The following is a 15,758-nucleotide window of genomic DNA, read 5'->3' as shown; positions in this document are numbered from 1 at the left end:
GGACGAATACCACCGAACTGTCTTGAGTCCCACTGATTCAATGCCAGCAGTCCGACCATATCTAACGTACGACTTTACATCAGTATAAAACAGACAGTACCAGCATTCAAGTGGCCAACAACCTCTCTACAAGTAAAATCAACTGATCATCATGTTTATCCGCCCCTCTACTGTTCTCGTTGTCCTCCTCGGCCTGACGGCCCTTGTCAGCGCTGGAGTGCCACTGGTAAGCCTCGCCTGGCTTTAGATTGTATCATACTCTCATAATACAATGTCTGCAGGCTCGTAGGGGTCCTAGCATCGTGAGTCTCGCATCGCGTTCAATCATATCATGTTCTCATGCAATGTCCCCAGGATGATATTGATAAGCGCGAGGCACCCCCTGTAAGCCTCGTCTCACTTTAAATCGTATCATACTCTCATAATACAATGTCCGCAGGCTCGTAGGACTTCTACCATCGTAAGCCTCGCACCGCGTTCAATGATATCATGTTCTCATGTAATGTCCCCAGGATGACATTGACAAGCGCGAGGCACCCCCTGTAAGCCTCATCTCGCTTTAAATCGTATCATACTCTCATAATACAATGTGTGCAGGCTCGTAGGACTTCTACCATCGTAAGCTTCGCATCGCCTTTAATCATATCGTGTTGTCATGCAATGTCCTCAGGATGACATTGACAAGCGCGAGGCACCCCCTGTAAGCCTCGTCTCGCTTTAAATCGTGTCATACTCTCATAATACAATGTCCGCAGGCTCGTAGGACTTCTACCATCGTGAGCCTCGCACTGCGTTCAATGATATCATGTTCTCATGTAATGTCCCCAGGATGACATCGACAAGCGCGAGGCACCCCCTGTAAGCCTTGTCTCGCTTTAAATTGTAGCATCTCATAATACAATGTCTGCAGGCTCGTAGGACTTCTACCATCGTAAGCTTCGCATCGCCTTTAATCATATCGTGTTGTCATGCAATGTCCTCAGGATGACATTGACAAGCGCGAGGCACCCCCTGTAAGCCTCGTCTCGCTTTAAATCGTGTCATACTCTCATAATACAATGTCCGCAGGCTCGTAGGACTTCTACCATCGTGAGCCTCGCACTGCGTTCAATGATATCATGTTCTCATGTAATGTCCCCAGGATGACATTGACAAGCGCGAGGCACCCCCTGTAAGCCTTGTCTCGCTTTAAATTGTAGCATCTCATAATACAATGTCTGCAGGCTCGTAGGACTTCTACCATCGTAAGCTTCGCATCGCCTTCAATCATATCGTGTTGTCATGCAATGTCCTCAGGATGACATTGACAAGCGCGAGGCACCCCCTGTAAGCCTCGTCTCGCTTTAAATTGTATCATACTCTCATAATACAATGTCCGCAGGCTCGTAGGACTTCTACCATCGTGAGCCTCGCACTGCGTTCAATGATATCATGTTCTCATGTAATGTCCCCAGGATGACATCGACAAGCGCGAGGCACCCCCTGTAAGCCTTGTCTCGCTTTAAATTGTAGCATCTCATAATACAATGTCTGCAGGCTCGTAGGACTTCTACCATCGTAAGCCTCGCATCGCCTTCAATCATATCGTGTTGTCATGCAATGTCCTCAGGATGACATTGACAAGCGCGAGGCACCCCCTGTAAGCCTTGTCTCGCTTTAAATTGTATCATCTCATAATACAATGTGTGCAGGCTCGTAGGACTTCTACCATCGTGAGCCTCGCATCGCGTTCAATCATATCATGTTCTCATGCAATGTCCCCAGGATGACATCGACAAGCGCGAGGCACCCCCTGTAAGCCTTGTCTCGCTTTAAATTGTAGCATCTCATAATACAATGTCTGCAGGCTCGTAGGACTTCCACCATCGTAAGCTTCGCATCGCCTTTAATCATATCACTTGCTCATGCAATGTCCCCAGGATGACATTGACAAGCGCGGGCCACCCCCTGTAAGCCTCGTCTCGCTTTAAATTGTATCATACTCTCATAATACCATGTCCTCAGGCTGCTAGGACTGCTATCATCGTGAGCCTCACATCGCTTTCAATCATATCATGTTCTCATGCAATGTCCTCAGGCTGCTCTCGACTAGGTTGACGTAAGCTCAGCTTCGCACCAAATCACCTTGTTGATCCTACAATGTACATGGCTGAATAACTCGCATGGTCCTCTTGATGTTGTTGACTGATGCACTCGTACTTCACTCCCACCAAACGCACAAATGCCAAAGAGATCATAAATAGTTTTGCCGATTGCTGTTCAATTTCTTGACATGTTGTAATTCCTGGTGAATAACAACTACTATTTCTGTTCCTTGGCTGGTGAATCCTAGCAAGCCTCGAGTCGCGTGTTCAGTCTGACTACCCATGTCAGCGCTAGAACTTTGGTTCAGGTGCACATGGCTCGCAGCATCCGGACGGATTTGCATACCAGACAAGGCAAGTTATCGCGAAACATACCAAGAAATGGCCCTCGGTCCGTGTCCCAGTGCAAACGATGAACGTTCATGCTAACACTAACATAAATGCTAATGCCCCGATTGCGAATAGCAACTATCAAGAGTGATTGGTGATTGAAGTAGCCCCACTCCGAGTCGGAGATGACAAGCCTCAGAAATTTTCAAAACGAACAACTTGCAGGAGAGTCGCAGCATCCAGTCGAATGTCGAACACCTATCCAGCAACCCCTTGGCTCCAACGTAGAGATGTACCCTGTGAGCTGGCTTGCTCACACGAATGACTGAATTTCGTATTACTTACTACCGCGTACTACAGTGTTGCGCTGAGCTAGCGAGGGAAGATGACAATACGCATTTTGCATTTCCAGGTCGCTGATGCCTCAGGATATTCGACACATGCACATCCGCGAGCATCGATTCCATCGAAATACTGGTAGCGAGGCCTGGCTTCGATGAGAACCGATCCGATGCCAAAAAGTTGGTCGATCATTGATTTACTAGTGCTAGGAACAGTGACGATAGCCGTCTATCGTGCCAAGCGCCACGACTCGGACGTTCTCTGCATCCTCACTGGTAAATGCTCTCTTCATATCCACTGCATTCACAGGGCTTGCTGATGACTCATTACAGGATATTACACATGGCGCGGACGGACGGTGGTCAGCGACTCGGAGAAATTTGTTTAGGCTTGTAAACTCTACAAGATTTTCCATTTCTCGTGGTGTCCCCTGGCCAGCTCCGAGTCTGCTCCGTTTCAAGAATCAAGATATGTGCTGGCGATGCGGGTTGATGGTGTCAGCTCCCATGAGAGTATGAGCATACTATTAAGGTTAGTAGTAGTCCGCGAGATCAAGGAAGGTGATACCAGGGGGATTTCGGATTTTATGATGCGGCACGGCGAGATGAGTAGAATTGATCTCTAGTTTTTTCGCGGTGTCCTATGGCCAGTTCTCCCGGTGATATTCCTGTGAGGTTCGAGGCGGAGAGCGAGCGTTACGGGTTGTTTGCTCCCATGATTTCACGTATACTAACAGGAATTCCTCACTCTTCATGCATAAGATCAAGGGAGCTAATAGGGTAAATGGGATATCGCACGTGGACACGTTTCAACTAGAGAAAGGAATGAATTATATAAATTGAATTTCGAATTAGTTCAAACTTGGATGATCGACGTCGTCATAAAAAATCTCACTTTCCCGTATACACCAAAGCACGACTAACTGACCTTCTCAAACGCCTTGAACCAATCCTTCGTAACCTCAAATGAAACCCTCGCAACTTCAACTCCATCGATTGCATGCGACTCTCCGGGAAAGGATAGTACATATACTGTCCTTTTTTCCCTTCCCGGTCTCATTCTCATTCCCACTCCGAGACTCACCCCTCCCCTTGATCGCGGGGTAAAACCAAAAACCCTACCACCGAACGACCCTCAGATCATCCTCGCCTATCAATACCAGCACTGGCGCTGTTGTATTGTTGACGTGCTCGATCGGGGATGCGGTGAGGAGGATGTTGTATGTTTCTGGGGGTCATTGTGAGTGTTGGCATTCGCAATGTGGGGGAGTTGGATGTGGGTGACCTGTAGGAATCAGTCAGTGGAAGAAACCCAGAATTCAAGATAAACCTGATCAGGAATATCAGTCCTCGTTGCGAGTTTGCCTGATAAGATGACGGGGTTGCGGAGCGATGCTACGTTGGGTATTGGCCTATCACTGTATGCGCGCGCGAAAGTGGGCATCAGCATTATCCAGGCGTGTATGTTCGAGCGTGCTTGAAAAACCTATTGTGGAGAAAAAGGGGACATACAATGAGCAGCGACAAACCCACCATGACTGCCTCCCACCATGAGCTGTCTTATTTCCTCTGAAACACCTATTCTAATAAGTTCCCTGACGCTTTCGGCGACGTCTTCGACGTCCATGCTCCCACAGTGCCCGAAGGGTATCTGTTGTGTGAGTAAGTTATGAAGGGTTGTGGTCTGGAAGTTGTGATTTGGTATAGGGGAGAGACAGAGGGACGTGCATCTTTCAAGCGCTGATGCCACAACAGCCGGAACAAACGCAGTAAAGCAGGATAGTGATGCACACTGGTTTCGGGCCACCACCCACAGAAGCTTTCTGAGATTGGATTGGGAGTGTTTCCGTTGGTGCGCAGGCGGTGATGTAATTATGAGAAAGAATTTTTGTGCTCTGAGGCGAAGGCGGAGTTATATGTCGGAAATTCAAGATTCCTAGAGACGTTGTAAAGGACTCTATGATGCAATTTCATTACACTACGCGGTTCAAATCATGGCCAGAGATTTGTATGGTATGAACGACATGGGATGCAGGTTGGATAGAAGTTCTCCTGGCCTGAGGACTACAAATCATTAATCACTTTTCGATCTCGAGCTGATCGACGCGGTGGAGGTGGCCCATACATGTCAACATGCGATTCTAATTTCATGACCGACGTTGTGACTCATACATTCCGTGGACCGCTGTCTTCATTTGTCATTTGAATAAGTTCAGAATGTCGAATTGTGAATATTGACATCAACCGTACAGTGGAATCATTGTCATCTTGGCATACATCCCTTCAACTATTGGATGTGCGCTCCCCCGATGCCACGGTAGTGCTGTTGCTCGTATGATCGTATCGTCTTCTATGACAGAGCAGTCTGTAGCCAGAACTGAGTCATAGGCGAGTAGCACCTTCAATAGGGGATAACAAAGCCAGCCAGCCCGTCGGTGCACGAGACAGCTGGCAAAAGCCCAAAACATCTGCAGCTTATCTTGAGGCAAGGCCAAGCTTAAGGAAATTGACGTGTTCAAGATGTGTAACTAGTCGTAAAAATGTAGTGTATGACATCACGATGTTGAAATCTAACTGACAAGTTTTGCACAGACGGACAGATCTACGGACCCGGGTTGCATGGAGACCGCCGAGGACTTGGATTCCCAGACTTGCTGAGGGGAGGTGTCTCTGAAATGGCCCAAAGTCCGGGAGCAAGTATGGGACAAAGTACATCGGCACCTCCAAGCGGAGTATGAATGTTTCTGTATCCGTCACTGTTTCTCACATTTGCTCACTGTCTGCAACAGCACCAAGGACCGACTTCCGTCACTGTTTCCATGCTGATGTCCCATACTTTCTGCCATATTTTCTCCCGTACTTTGTACCAGACTCTGTCCCAGACTGGCCAAATCCCTGACATTCTGGCTGAGGGTAGGTGTTACAGTCTAAGTGCCTCATGACGAGTTTCTTGCGGACAATATTAATTATTGCATTCTACGATGTCTACCAGTCTGTTGAAGTAGCATGGTGCGAACCTTAGCATCGGGGATACTTTTCTTCCGCTCGTTCAAACCGAACCCGCCCGTTCTGGGAATTCGAAAGTCGAATTGCTAGCAGTCCCGGGCTGGCGATAGAACAATTTCGATATCTACCAGTCAACCTACTATCAATGCGTTCGCGTTCGCTCACGGGCATTAAGACTGTCTAGCTCATCACGAATCTTGCAATAACACGTATACCTTGGTGGCCAACACCCGTGGACGAATACCATCGAACTGTCTTGAGTACCACTGATTCAATGCCAGCAGTCCAACCATATCCAACGTACGACTTTACATCAGTATAAAACAGACAGTACCAACATTCAAGTGGCCAACATCCTCTCTACAAGTAAAATCAACTGAACATCATGTTTATCCGCCCCTCTACTGTTCTCGTTGTCCTCCTCGGCCTGACGGCCCTTGTCAGCGCTGGAGTGCCACTGGTAAGCCTCGCCTGGCTTTAGATTGTATCATACTCTCATAATACAATGTCTGCAGGCTCGTAGGGGTCCTAGCATCGTGAGTCTCGCATCGCGTTCAATCATATCATGTTGTCATGCAATGTCCCCAGGATGACATTGACAAGCGCGAGGCACCCCCTGTAAGCCTCGTCTCGCTCTAAATTGTATCATACTCTCATAATACAATGTCCTCAGGCTGCTAGGTCTAATGTCGTCGCGAGCTTCACATCGCCTTCAATCAGAACCTCATTCCCACATCTCGCAAAAATGCCAAAGAGATCATAAATAGTTTTGCCGATTGCTGTTCAATTTCTTGACATGTTGTAATTCCTAGTGAATAACAACCGTAGAAGTCATGAAAAACCTACAAACTTTGGAGTTTTAGACTGTGCCGGTACACACTTTCGATTATCTTACTCGCTAGTTCACTTCTCGTAGTTTTGAAAAGATGATTTGTGCATAGAATAACTCTTGTCAATGCCATCTTTTCAAATTTTCTAATACTGAGCTGTTAATTGCTATTTTCTATATGTCACGATTTGTAACGTTTTATCACGTGGGGTTTGTCGGTTTTTCATCCTTCTACCTTATTTCTGTTCCTTGGCTGGTGAATATTTGAATCCTAGCAAGCTTATCACGCGCACATGCACGACCTCGAGCCGCGTGCACTTTCCCCGGTCTCATTCTCATTCCCACTCCGAAACTCTCACCTATCAGCGCCGGCGCTTTTATATTGTCGACATGCGCGATCGGGGATGCGGTGAAGTACCTTCAATCTTTAGAATATAAGAAGTGAGAACGAGCAAAGGATATTTGCGACGAATGTTTTTACTGACCATACGTACTCCACAGTTCGAATTTCAGACCACATTGCACAACCGCCAATGACTGGCCGTTTCAAGCGGATCACGAGAGGCTTGCGAGGTCAGCGAGGTTGTTTGTGTGTTGTACAACGTTCTACCGCACTATGCTGTAATGCATCCCCAATAGTGTTTCGGGCTGAACTATTTTGTAGCTCTGCCAGCAGAACGGGCAGACCCTGTCAGAACGATGTTCTGCCAGCGTGGCAGATGGTAGAGTATGTTGTTTTTATTGTGCTAGAGGTACGAATTACATGGATACGATCATTAATTGGTTTGAAGAACTTGAAGCATTTAAGATCCCCTCGTCATCACCCCCAATAGTTGAATATGAATACGAATTTCCGAGTCTGGCTGGATTTGACCGGGTCACTCGAGCGCCAAGTCACTGTGATTTGTATGTCAAGGACCCTAGTACATTGACAAGACTGCCTGTAGTCCGGACTAGGTATTTCAGAGACACCTTCGTGAGTGCAAACAGTTTAGAATCTGGCAGGTCCACGGCGGTCGAGTCCATTGGCAGGCAAGCACAGAGGACGAGAAAGCCGTTTGAGCCATAGGTGAGTAGCACCTTCAGAAGGGGCTAACAAAACCAGCCAGCAGGGCTGCCAGCCCGTCAATGCACGAGACAGGGGAAAGCCGAAAGCATCTACAGCTGATCTTCATGCAAGACCAAGCTTGGAGATCGCTATATAAATTGATGTGTTCAATATGTGCAACTAGTCGTAAAATTGTACTACTGGCATGAGTCGCATGACGATGTTAAAATCTAACTTTGCACAGACAGATCCGGACAGATCTACGGACCGAAGGAGACTACCGAAAATTTGGATTCCCAGACTTGCTGTAAAGTCGGCTGATCAAGGGTTTCTTCAAGTGCCTCACGACGAGTCTCTTGCGGACAATATTAATTACTGCATTCTACGGTATCCGTGAGGTTCACCGGTCTGTTGAACTTGGGAGAAGTAGCATGGCGACCTTCAGACCTAGTAGAGTTTTAGAGTGCGTCTATCATACATTGATCACTGATACATTAAACTGTATGGTCTAGAAGCGAACCTTATATCATATCCAATGGTCTTCGCTCGGGTTTGGTTCGAGTTCAAACCGAACCCGACCGTGTCGGGAATAATTTCTAGCAGTCCCGGGCCGCAGAACAATTTGTAACTACTTTCAACTTGTATTTCGCGTTCGCTCAGCTCATCACGTATCTTGCACTACCACGTATACCTTAATGGCCATCAATGCATCACCCATGGACGAATACCATCGAACTTTCTTGAGTTACTGATTCAATGCCAGCAGTCCGACGGACTCCGACCATATCCAACATACGACTTTACATCAGTATAAAACAGACAGTACCAACATTCAAGTGGCCAACATCCTATTCACTCCCACCAAACGCACAAATGCGAAAGAGATCATAGATAGTTTTGCCGATTGCTGTTCAATTTCTTGACAGGTTGTAATTCCCAGTGAATAACAACAACTGTTTCTGTTTCTTGGCTGGTGAATCCCAGCAAGCTTATCACGCGCACATGCATGACCTCGAGCCGCGTGTTCAGTCTGACCGAGTCCCGTTTACCCATGTCAGCGCAAGAACTTTGGTTCAGGTGCACATGGCTCGCAGCATCCGGACGTATTCGTATACCAGACAAGGCAAGTTATCGCAAAACACACCAAGCAATGGCCCTCGGTACCGTCCGTGTCCCATTGCAAACGATGAACGTAAATGCTAACACTGACATGAATGCTAATGCCCGATTGCGAGTAGCAACCATCAAGAGAGATTGATGATTCAACTAGCCCCACTCCGAGTCGAAGATGACGAGCCTCAGGAGTATTTCTTCGATTTTCAAGACGAAGCCTCAACTCGCAGGAGAGCTGCAGCATCCAGTCGAACGTCGAACACCTATCCACCAACCCCTCGGCTCCAACGTAGAGATATACCCTGTGAGCTGGCTTGCTCACATGAATGACTGAATTGCGTATTACTTACTACCGCGTACAGTGTACGCTGAGCCAGCGAGGGAAGATGACGATACGCATTTTGCATTTCGGGATCGCTGATGCCTCGGACACATGCACATCCACGAGCATCGAAATACTGGTAGCCAGGCCTCCCTTCGATGTGAACCGATCCGATGTCAAAAAGTTGGTCGATCATTGATTTGTTAGTGCTAGGAGCAGTGACAGTGACGATAGCTGTCTATGTACTAAGCGCCACGACTCGGATGTTCTCTGCATTCCCACCGGTCAGTCACAGGGCTTGCTGATGACACATTACAGGATATTACATATGGCGCGGACGGACGGTGGTCAGCGACTCGGAGAAATTTGTTTAGGCTTGTAAACTCTACAAGATTTTCCATTTTTCGCGGTGTCCTCTGGCCAGCTCCGAGTCTGAGTCTCTTCGCTTCAAGAATCAAGATATGTTATGTGCTGGCGATACGGGTTGATAGTGTCAGCTCCCGTGAGAGTATGAGCACACTATTGAGGTTAGTGGTAGTCCGCTAAATCAAGAAAGGTGATACCAGGGGGACTTCGGATTCTATGATGCGGCACGGCGAGATGAGTAGAATTTATCTCTAGAATTTATCTATTTTTTTTCGCGGTGTCCTGTGGCCAGTTCTCCCGGTGATGTTCCTGTGAGGGTCGAGGTGGAGGGTGAGCGTTACGGGTTGTTTGCTCCCATGATTTCACATATATCAGGGATTCCCCACTCTTCATGCTTGAGATCAAGGAGGCCAATAGGGTAAATGGGGTATCGCACGACACCAGATCGCGTTGTTCCGAATATCCACGTGGACATGTTTCATCTAGAGAATGAATTTCGAATTACACCATGTTCAAACTTGGACGATCGTCGTCGATCAAGGGTATGAAAATCTCACTTTCCCGTATACACCAACGCACGACTAACTGACCTTCTCAAACGCCTTGAACCAATCCTTCGTAGCCTCAGACGAAACCCTCGCAACTCCAACTCCATCGATTGCATGCGACTCTCCGGGAAAGGATAGTACGTAACTGAACGTGCATTATCGAGGCGTGCTTGAAAAAGCCTATTGTGGAGAAAAATGGGTCATACGACGACCAGCGACGAACCCACCATGACTGCCTCCCATCAGGAGCTGTCTTCTTCCCTCTGAAACGCCCCTTTTAATAAGTTCCCTGGCGCTTTCGGCGACGTCCTCGACGTCGATGCTCCCACAGTGCTCGAAGGGTGTCTGTTGTGTGAGTAAGTTATGGTCTGGAAGTTGTGATTTGGTAGGGGAGAGCAAGAGGGACGTGCATCCTTCAAGCGCTAATGCCACAACAGCCGGAGCAAACGCAGTAATGCGGGATAGTGATGCACACTGGTGGTTGGATGTCCGATAAGGAGTGTTTCCGTTGGTGCGCGGGCATGAAAGTGCTCTCAGGCGAAGGCGGAGTTATGTCGGAAATTCAAGTTTCCTAGAAGCATCTAAAGGACTCTATATGCAACTTCATTACGCTACGCTGTTCAAATCACGGCTGGCCAGATATTTGTATGGTATGAACGACATGCAATGCGCAGATTACACGTCGGGTAGAAGTTCTCCTGGCCTGAGGACTCGGACTGAAATTCGACGCGGCGTAGGTGGCCCATGCATGTCAACATGCGATTCTAATTTCATGACCGATATTGTGACTCCCAGACTCGCCACGGAAAATTTTCGCTTGTTCGTGTCCGTGCTACGTACTCTAGGACTATCGGGATCCGGACAACCCTTGGACAGCAATCACACAATTTCAAGACCGAATCTTAAAGCTCAAATTTCCTTATTGCTGCGCCCACCTTGACAACGATCATCCTCCGAAGCCATGTCATGTTGGCCACGCATCTGCTCTCTGAAATTAGAAGACAAAAAAACCATTACATTCCGTGGACTACTCGCAGTGCTTCATCAATGTCCTCATTTGTCATTTGAATAAGTTCAGAATGTCGAGTTGACGTCAAGGTACCGTACAGTAGAGTCTTTGCCATCTCGGCATACATCCCTTCAACTATTGGATGTACGCTCCGCTGAGGTAGTGGATACAGAAGATGTCGCTCGTATCATCTTCCTTGCGTCGACAAGATCTACTACAACCCGGTAACCCGGTGTATTTCAGCCACCCGAACGCTTGCGCGAGGTTCGGAACCATCTGGGACATCTCAAGTGTTCCGCAGACCTTGATTGCTAAAATGCAGCTGCAGGGACCTCATCTTGTATTCAGATCTTTTTCTGTCAAGAGATCTTTAGAATATGAGAAGTGAGAACGAGCAAAGGATATTTGCGATGAATGTCTTTACTGTACCATACGTATTTCACAGCTCGAATTTCAGACCACATTGCGCAACCGCCAACGATTGGCCGTTTCAACTGGGTCGCGAGAGGCTTACGAGTGTTTGACTGGTCCAGGTCAGCGCTTTGTTTGTTTCTGTCGTACAACGTAACGTACGTTCTACCCCACAATTTAGACTATGGGTCCCCAATAGTGTTTCGGACAGAACTATTTTGTAGCTCTGCCAGCAGAACTGGCAGACCCTGTCAGAACTATGTTCTGCCAGCGTGTCAGATGGCGGAATATGTTGTTTTCATTGTGCTAGAGGTACGAATTACACGCAGACGACTCTTATTGGGCTTAAAGAAGCACTGCGGCTTCCCTCGTCATCACCCAAAATAGCTGAATACCAATACAAATTTTCGAGTCTGACCGGGTCACTCAAGCGCCAAGTCACTATAATCTGTATGTCAAGGACCCTAGTACATTGACAAGACTATACAGAGCTATAGCCTGTGACCCGAACTAGGTAATTCAGAGAGGCCTTCGTGAGGGCAAACAGTTTAGAATCTGGAAGGTCCACGGCGGTCGAGTCCATTGGGAGGCAAGCACAGAGGACGAGAAAGCCGGTTGAGTCATAGGCGAGTAACTTAACCTTCAAAAGGGATGTCAAAACCAGCTAACCCGTCAGTGCACGAGACAGGCAAAAGCCCAAATGATCTGCAGCTGATCTTCAGGCAAGGCCAAGCTTGGAGATCGCTATATAAATTGACGTGGTCAAGATGTGTGACAGTCGTAAAAATGACAAGTTGTATTATGACGATTTACTGATAAGTTTTGCACAGACTCGGATCCGGACAGATCTACAAACCCGCGCTCAGCCGGACGGAGACTGCCGGAAATTTGGATTCCCAGACTTGCTGTAAAGCCAGCTGAGGGTTTCTTCATAAGGTGTTGCAGTGCCTCACGACGAGTTTCTTGCGGACAATATTAATTACTGCATTCTAGAGTATCCGTGAGGTCCACCAGTCTGTTGAACTTGGGAGAAGTAGCATTTCGATGAGGGTGTTCAGAAACTGGCCTCTTGGTAGAGTTTTAGAGTGCGTCGATTCACGTTATCATACATCACTGATACATTAAACTGCATGGTCCAGAATCATTAATCATGGTGCGAACCTTATATCATCCAATGGTGATACTTTTCTTCGCTCGCGAGTTCAAACTGAACACGACTGTTTCGGGAATTCGAATTTCTAGCAGTCCCGGGCCGGACTGTAACTACTATCAACTTGTATTTCGCGTTCGCTCACTAATATTAAGACTGTCTAGCTCATCACGAATCTTGCAATACCACGTATACCTTGATGGCCAACACCCGTGGACGAATACCATCGAACTTTCTTGAGTCACTGATTCAATGCCAGCAGTCCAACCATATCCAACATATGCCTTTACATCAGTATAAAACAGACAGTACCAACATTCAAGTGGCCAACATCCTCTCTACAAGTAAAATCAACTGAACATCATGTTTATCCGCCCCTCTACTATTCTCGTTGTCTTCCTCGGCCTGACGGCCCTTGTCAGCGCTGGAGCGCCAGTGGTAAGCCTCGCATCGTCTTTAATCGTATCATAATGTCACACGATGTCCACAGAATGCTAGAGCAAAGGCCCTTGTAAGCCGTGCCTCGCGTTAAATTGTATCATACTCTCATACGATGTCCACAGGAGGATGAGAAGCGCAAGACGCCTCCTGTAAGCCCTGCTTCGCCTTAAATCATACTATATTCTCATACAATATCCACAGGATGCTAGAATGACTGCTATCGTGAGCCTCGCATCGCCTTAGATAGTATCATTCTCATAAATGTCTACAGGAGGACGAGAAGCGCAAGACGCCTCCTGTAAGCCCTGCTTCGCCTTAAACCATACTATATTCTCATACAATATCCACAGGATGCTAGAAAGACTGCCATCGTGAGCGTCGCATCGCCTTAGATAGTATCATTCTCATACATGTCTACAGGAGGACGAGAAGCGCAAGACGCCTCCTGTAAGCCTCTCTTCGCTTTAAATCATGCTATATTCTCATACAATATCCACAGGATGCTAGAAAGACTGCGATTGTGAGCCTCGCATCGCCTTAGATAGTACCATTCTCATAAATGTCTACAGGAGGACGAGAAACGCAAGACCCCCCCTGTAAGTCTCTCTTCGCTTTAAATCATACTATATTCTCATACAATATCCACAGGATGCTAGAAAGACCGCTATCGTGAGCCTCGCATCGCCTTAGATAGTATCATTCTCATACATGTCTACAGGAGGACGAGAAGCGCAAGACCCCCCCTGTAAGCCTCTCTTCGCTTTAAATCATGCTATATTCTCATACAATATCCACAGGATGCTAGAAAGACCGCTATCGTGAGCCTCGCATCGCCTTAGATAGTATCATTCTCATACATGTCTACAGGAGGACGAGAAGCGCAAGACCCCCCCTGTAAGCCTCTCTTCGCTTTAAATCATGCTATATTCTCATACAATATCCACAGGATGCTAGAAAGACCGCTATCGTGAGCCTCGCATCGCCTTAGATAGTATCATTCTCATACATGTCTACAGGAGGACGAGAAGCGCAAGACTCCCCCTGTAAGCCTCTCTTCGCTTTAAATCATACTATATTCTCATACAATATCCACAGGATGCTAGAAAGACTGCTATCGTGAGCCTCGCATCGCCTTAGATAGTATCATTCTCATACATGTCTACAGGAGGACGAGAAGCGCAAGACGCCTCCTGTAAGCCTCTCTTCGCTTTATATCATACTATATTCTCATACAATATCCACAGGATGCTAGAAAGACCGCTATCGTGAGCCTCGCATCGCCTTAGATAGTATCATTCTCATAAATGTCCACAGGAGGACGAGAAGCGCAAGACTCCCCCTGTAAGCCTCTCTTCGTTTTAAATCATTCTATATTCTCATACAATATCCACAGGATGCTAGAAGGACTGCCCCTCCTGTAAGCCTCACTTCGCTTTAAATCGTATCATATTCTCATGCAATGTCCTCAGGTTGCTCGCATCACAAATTACTAGGCCGGGGTTGAGGTAAGCCTAGCTTCGCATCAGATCTCACCTTGTTGATCTCACAATGTGCATAGCTGGATAACTTGCATGGTCCTCTTGATGATGCTTGACCGATGCACTCGTACCTCACTCCCACCCAACGCACAAATGTGAAAGAGATTATCAATAGTTTTGCCGACTTTCAAAAATTGCTGTTCAATGTTGTAATTCCTAGTGAATAACAACCACTGTTTCTGTTTCTTGGCTGATGAATTCTAGCAAGCTTATCACGCGCACATGCAAGACCTCTAGCCGCGTGTTCAGTCTGAGTTTTTACCCATGTCAGCGCAAGAGTTTTGGTTCAGGTGCACCTGTGCACATTGCTACCAGATAAGGCAAGTTATCTCGAAGCATACCAAGAAATGGCCCTCGGTCCGTGTCCTATTGCAAATGATGAACGTAAATGCTAACACTAACATGAATGCTAATGCGCCAATGCGAGTAGCAACCATTAGGAGAGATCAGAGATTCGACCAGACTTCGAGTCGGAGAGGAGGAGCTTCAGGAGTATCGCTTCTATTTTCAAGACCATCAACTTACAGGAGAGTCGCAGCATCCAGTCGAACGTCGAACGCATATCCATCATCGCCTCGGCTCCAATGTAGAGATATGCCCTGTGAGCTGGCTTGCTCACATGATTGACTGAATTGCGTATTAATTGCTGCCACGTACAGTGTTGCGCTGAGCCAGAATGTGACGATACGCGTTTTGCATTTCCGGTCCGCTGATCCCTCAGGATATTCGACATGTGCACATCTGTGAGCGTCGCAATATTAGTAGCAAGGCTGAGAACTGATTTGATGTTGAAGAGTTCATCGATCATTTATTTACTAGTGCTAGGAGCAGTGACGGTAAGTCCGAGTCTCCCCGCTGCAAGAATCAAGATAGGTGCCGACTGAGACGTTGCGGGTTGATGGTGTCAGTTCCCATGATCTCGGGCATGATCAAGCATACTATTGAGGTTAGTGGTAGTCCGCGAGATCGAGGAGGGTGATACCAGGGTCTGTGTCTACTCTGAAGGGTGCGAGTACTTCAAGTTGGTGGGATTTCAGATTCTATGACTCCGGCACGACGAGATGAGTAGAATTGATCTCTAGAGTTATTCGAATTTCGCGGTATCCTCTAGCCAGTTCTCACAGCATAAACTCGCAGATTATAGACACGGTAGAATGTAGGAGATGAAAATATACCGGAACATGGCAGCATTCTCTGTCACATCATGTACTACTCACTGCTA

General features: G+C 47.2%; 6 protein-coding genes across 6 annotated transcripts; 4 read left to right on the top strand and 2 right to left on the bottom strand.

Annotated features, from left to right (window-relative positions):
- Positions 1–151: 151 nt before the first annotated feature.
- Positions 152–2,092, top strand: HD556DRAFT_1436183 (uncharacterized protein; the record flags this gene model as incomplete). Its single annotated transcript, XM_041305527.1, has 25 exons — positions 152–226; positions 282–302; positions 355–384; positions 440–460; positions 513–542; positions 598–618; positions 671–700; positions 756–776; positions 829–858; positions 911–931; positions 984–1,013; positions 1,069–1,089; positions 1,142–1,171; positions 1,224–1,244; positions 1,297–1,326; positions 1,382–1,402; positions 1,455–1,484; positions 1,537–1,557; positions 1,610–1,639; positions 1,692–1,712; positions 1,765–1,794; positions 1,847–1,867; positions 1,920–1,949; positions 2,005–2,025; positions 2,078–2,092. 25 exons carry the CDS (start codon positions 152–154, stop codon positions 2,090–2,092), a joined length of 672 nt encoding a protein of 223 aa, XP_041168106.1.
- A 1,978-nt stretch (positions 2,093–4,070) lies between these two features.
- On the bottom strand, positions 4,071–4,658 carry HD556DRAFT_1281587 (uncharacterized protein; the record flags this gene model as incomplete). Its single annotated transcript, XM_041299299.1, has 2 exons — positions 4,264–4,658; positions 4,071–4,173 (listed from the first exon to the last, which is right to left on the bottom strand). Coding segments are annotated over exons 1-2 (222 nt in total), but the record flags the coding sequence as incomplete, so codon positions are not given.
- Positions 4,659–6,120: 1,462 nt separating this feature from the next.
- On the top strand, positions 6,121–6,748 carry HD556DRAFT_1320464 (uncharacterized protein). Its single transcript, XM_041301305.1, has 4 exons — positions 6,121–6,221; positions 6,277–6,297; positions 6,350–6,379; positions 6,435–6,748. Exons 1-4 carry the CDS (start codon positions 6,147–6,149, stop codon positions 6,522–6,524), a joined length of 216 nt encoding a protein of 71 aa, XP_041168104.1. The 5' UTR covers positions 6,121–6,146; the 3' UTR covers positions 6,525–6,748.
- A 44-nt stretch (positions 6,749–6,792) lies between these two features.
- On the top strand, positions 6,793–7,751 carry HD556DRAFT_53269 (uncharacterized protein). The gene is made up of 2 exons (XM_041310887.1): positions 6,793–7,342; positions 7,399–7,751. Exons 1-2 carry the CDS (start codon positions 7,124–7,126, stop codon positions 7,657–7,659), a joined length of 480 nt encoding a protein of 159 aa, XP_041168103.1. The 5' UTR covers positions 6,793–7,123; the 3' UTR covers positions 7,660–7,751.
- Positions 7,752–7,761: 10 nt separating this feature from the next.
- HD556DRAFT_1302738 (uncharacterized protein) lies at positions 7,762–9,269 on the bottom strand (the record flags this gene model as incomplete). The annotated part of the gene is given in 8 exon segments (XM_041299533.1): positions 7,762–7,787; positions 7,907–7,993; positions 8,015–8,085; positions 8,159–8,310; positions 8,330–8,377; positions 8,510–8,545; positions 8,783–8,986; positions 9,102–9,269. The coding sequence occupies 8 exon segments, from the start codon at positions 9,267–9,269 to the stop codon at positions 7,762–7,764; spliced, it is 792 nt and encodes a 263-aa protein (XP_041168102.1).
- A 3,592-nt stretch (positions 9,270–12,861) lies between these two features.
- Positions 12,862–14,491, top strand: HD556DRAFT_1522708 (uncharacterized protein; the record flags this gene model as incomplete). Its single annotated transcript, XM_041309205.1, has 21 exons — positions 12,862–12,995; positions 13,048–13,068; positions 13,121–13,147; positions 13,200–13,220; positions 13,270–13,296; positions 13,349–13,369; positions 13,419–13,445; positions 13,498–13,518; positions 13,568–13,594; positions 13,647–13,667; positions 13,717–13,743; positions 13,796–13,816; positions 13,866–13,892; positions 13,945–13,965; positions 14,015–14,041; positions 14,094–14,114; positions 14,164–14,190; positions 14,243–14,263; positions 14,313–14,339; positions 14,392–14,415; positions 14,468–14,491. Exons 1-21 carry the CDS (start codon positions 12,921–12,923, stop codon positions 14,489–14,491), a joined length of 555 nt encoding a protein of 184 aa, XP_041168101.1. The 5' UTR covers positions 12,862–12,920.
- Positions 14,492–15,758: the final 1,267 nt, after the last annotated feature.

The sequence above is a fragment of the Suillus plorans genome (genome assembly GCF_016647745.1).
Source record: "Suillus plorans strain S12 chromosome Unknown HD556scaffold_1, whole genome shotgun sequence".
NCBI lineage: Eukaryota > Fungi > Basidiomycota > Agaricomycetes > Boletales > Suillaceae > Suillus > Suillus plorans.
The sequence above is the reverse complement of the archived record's forward strand: the minus strand, read 5'-3'. Positions and strand labels throughout refer to the sequence as shown.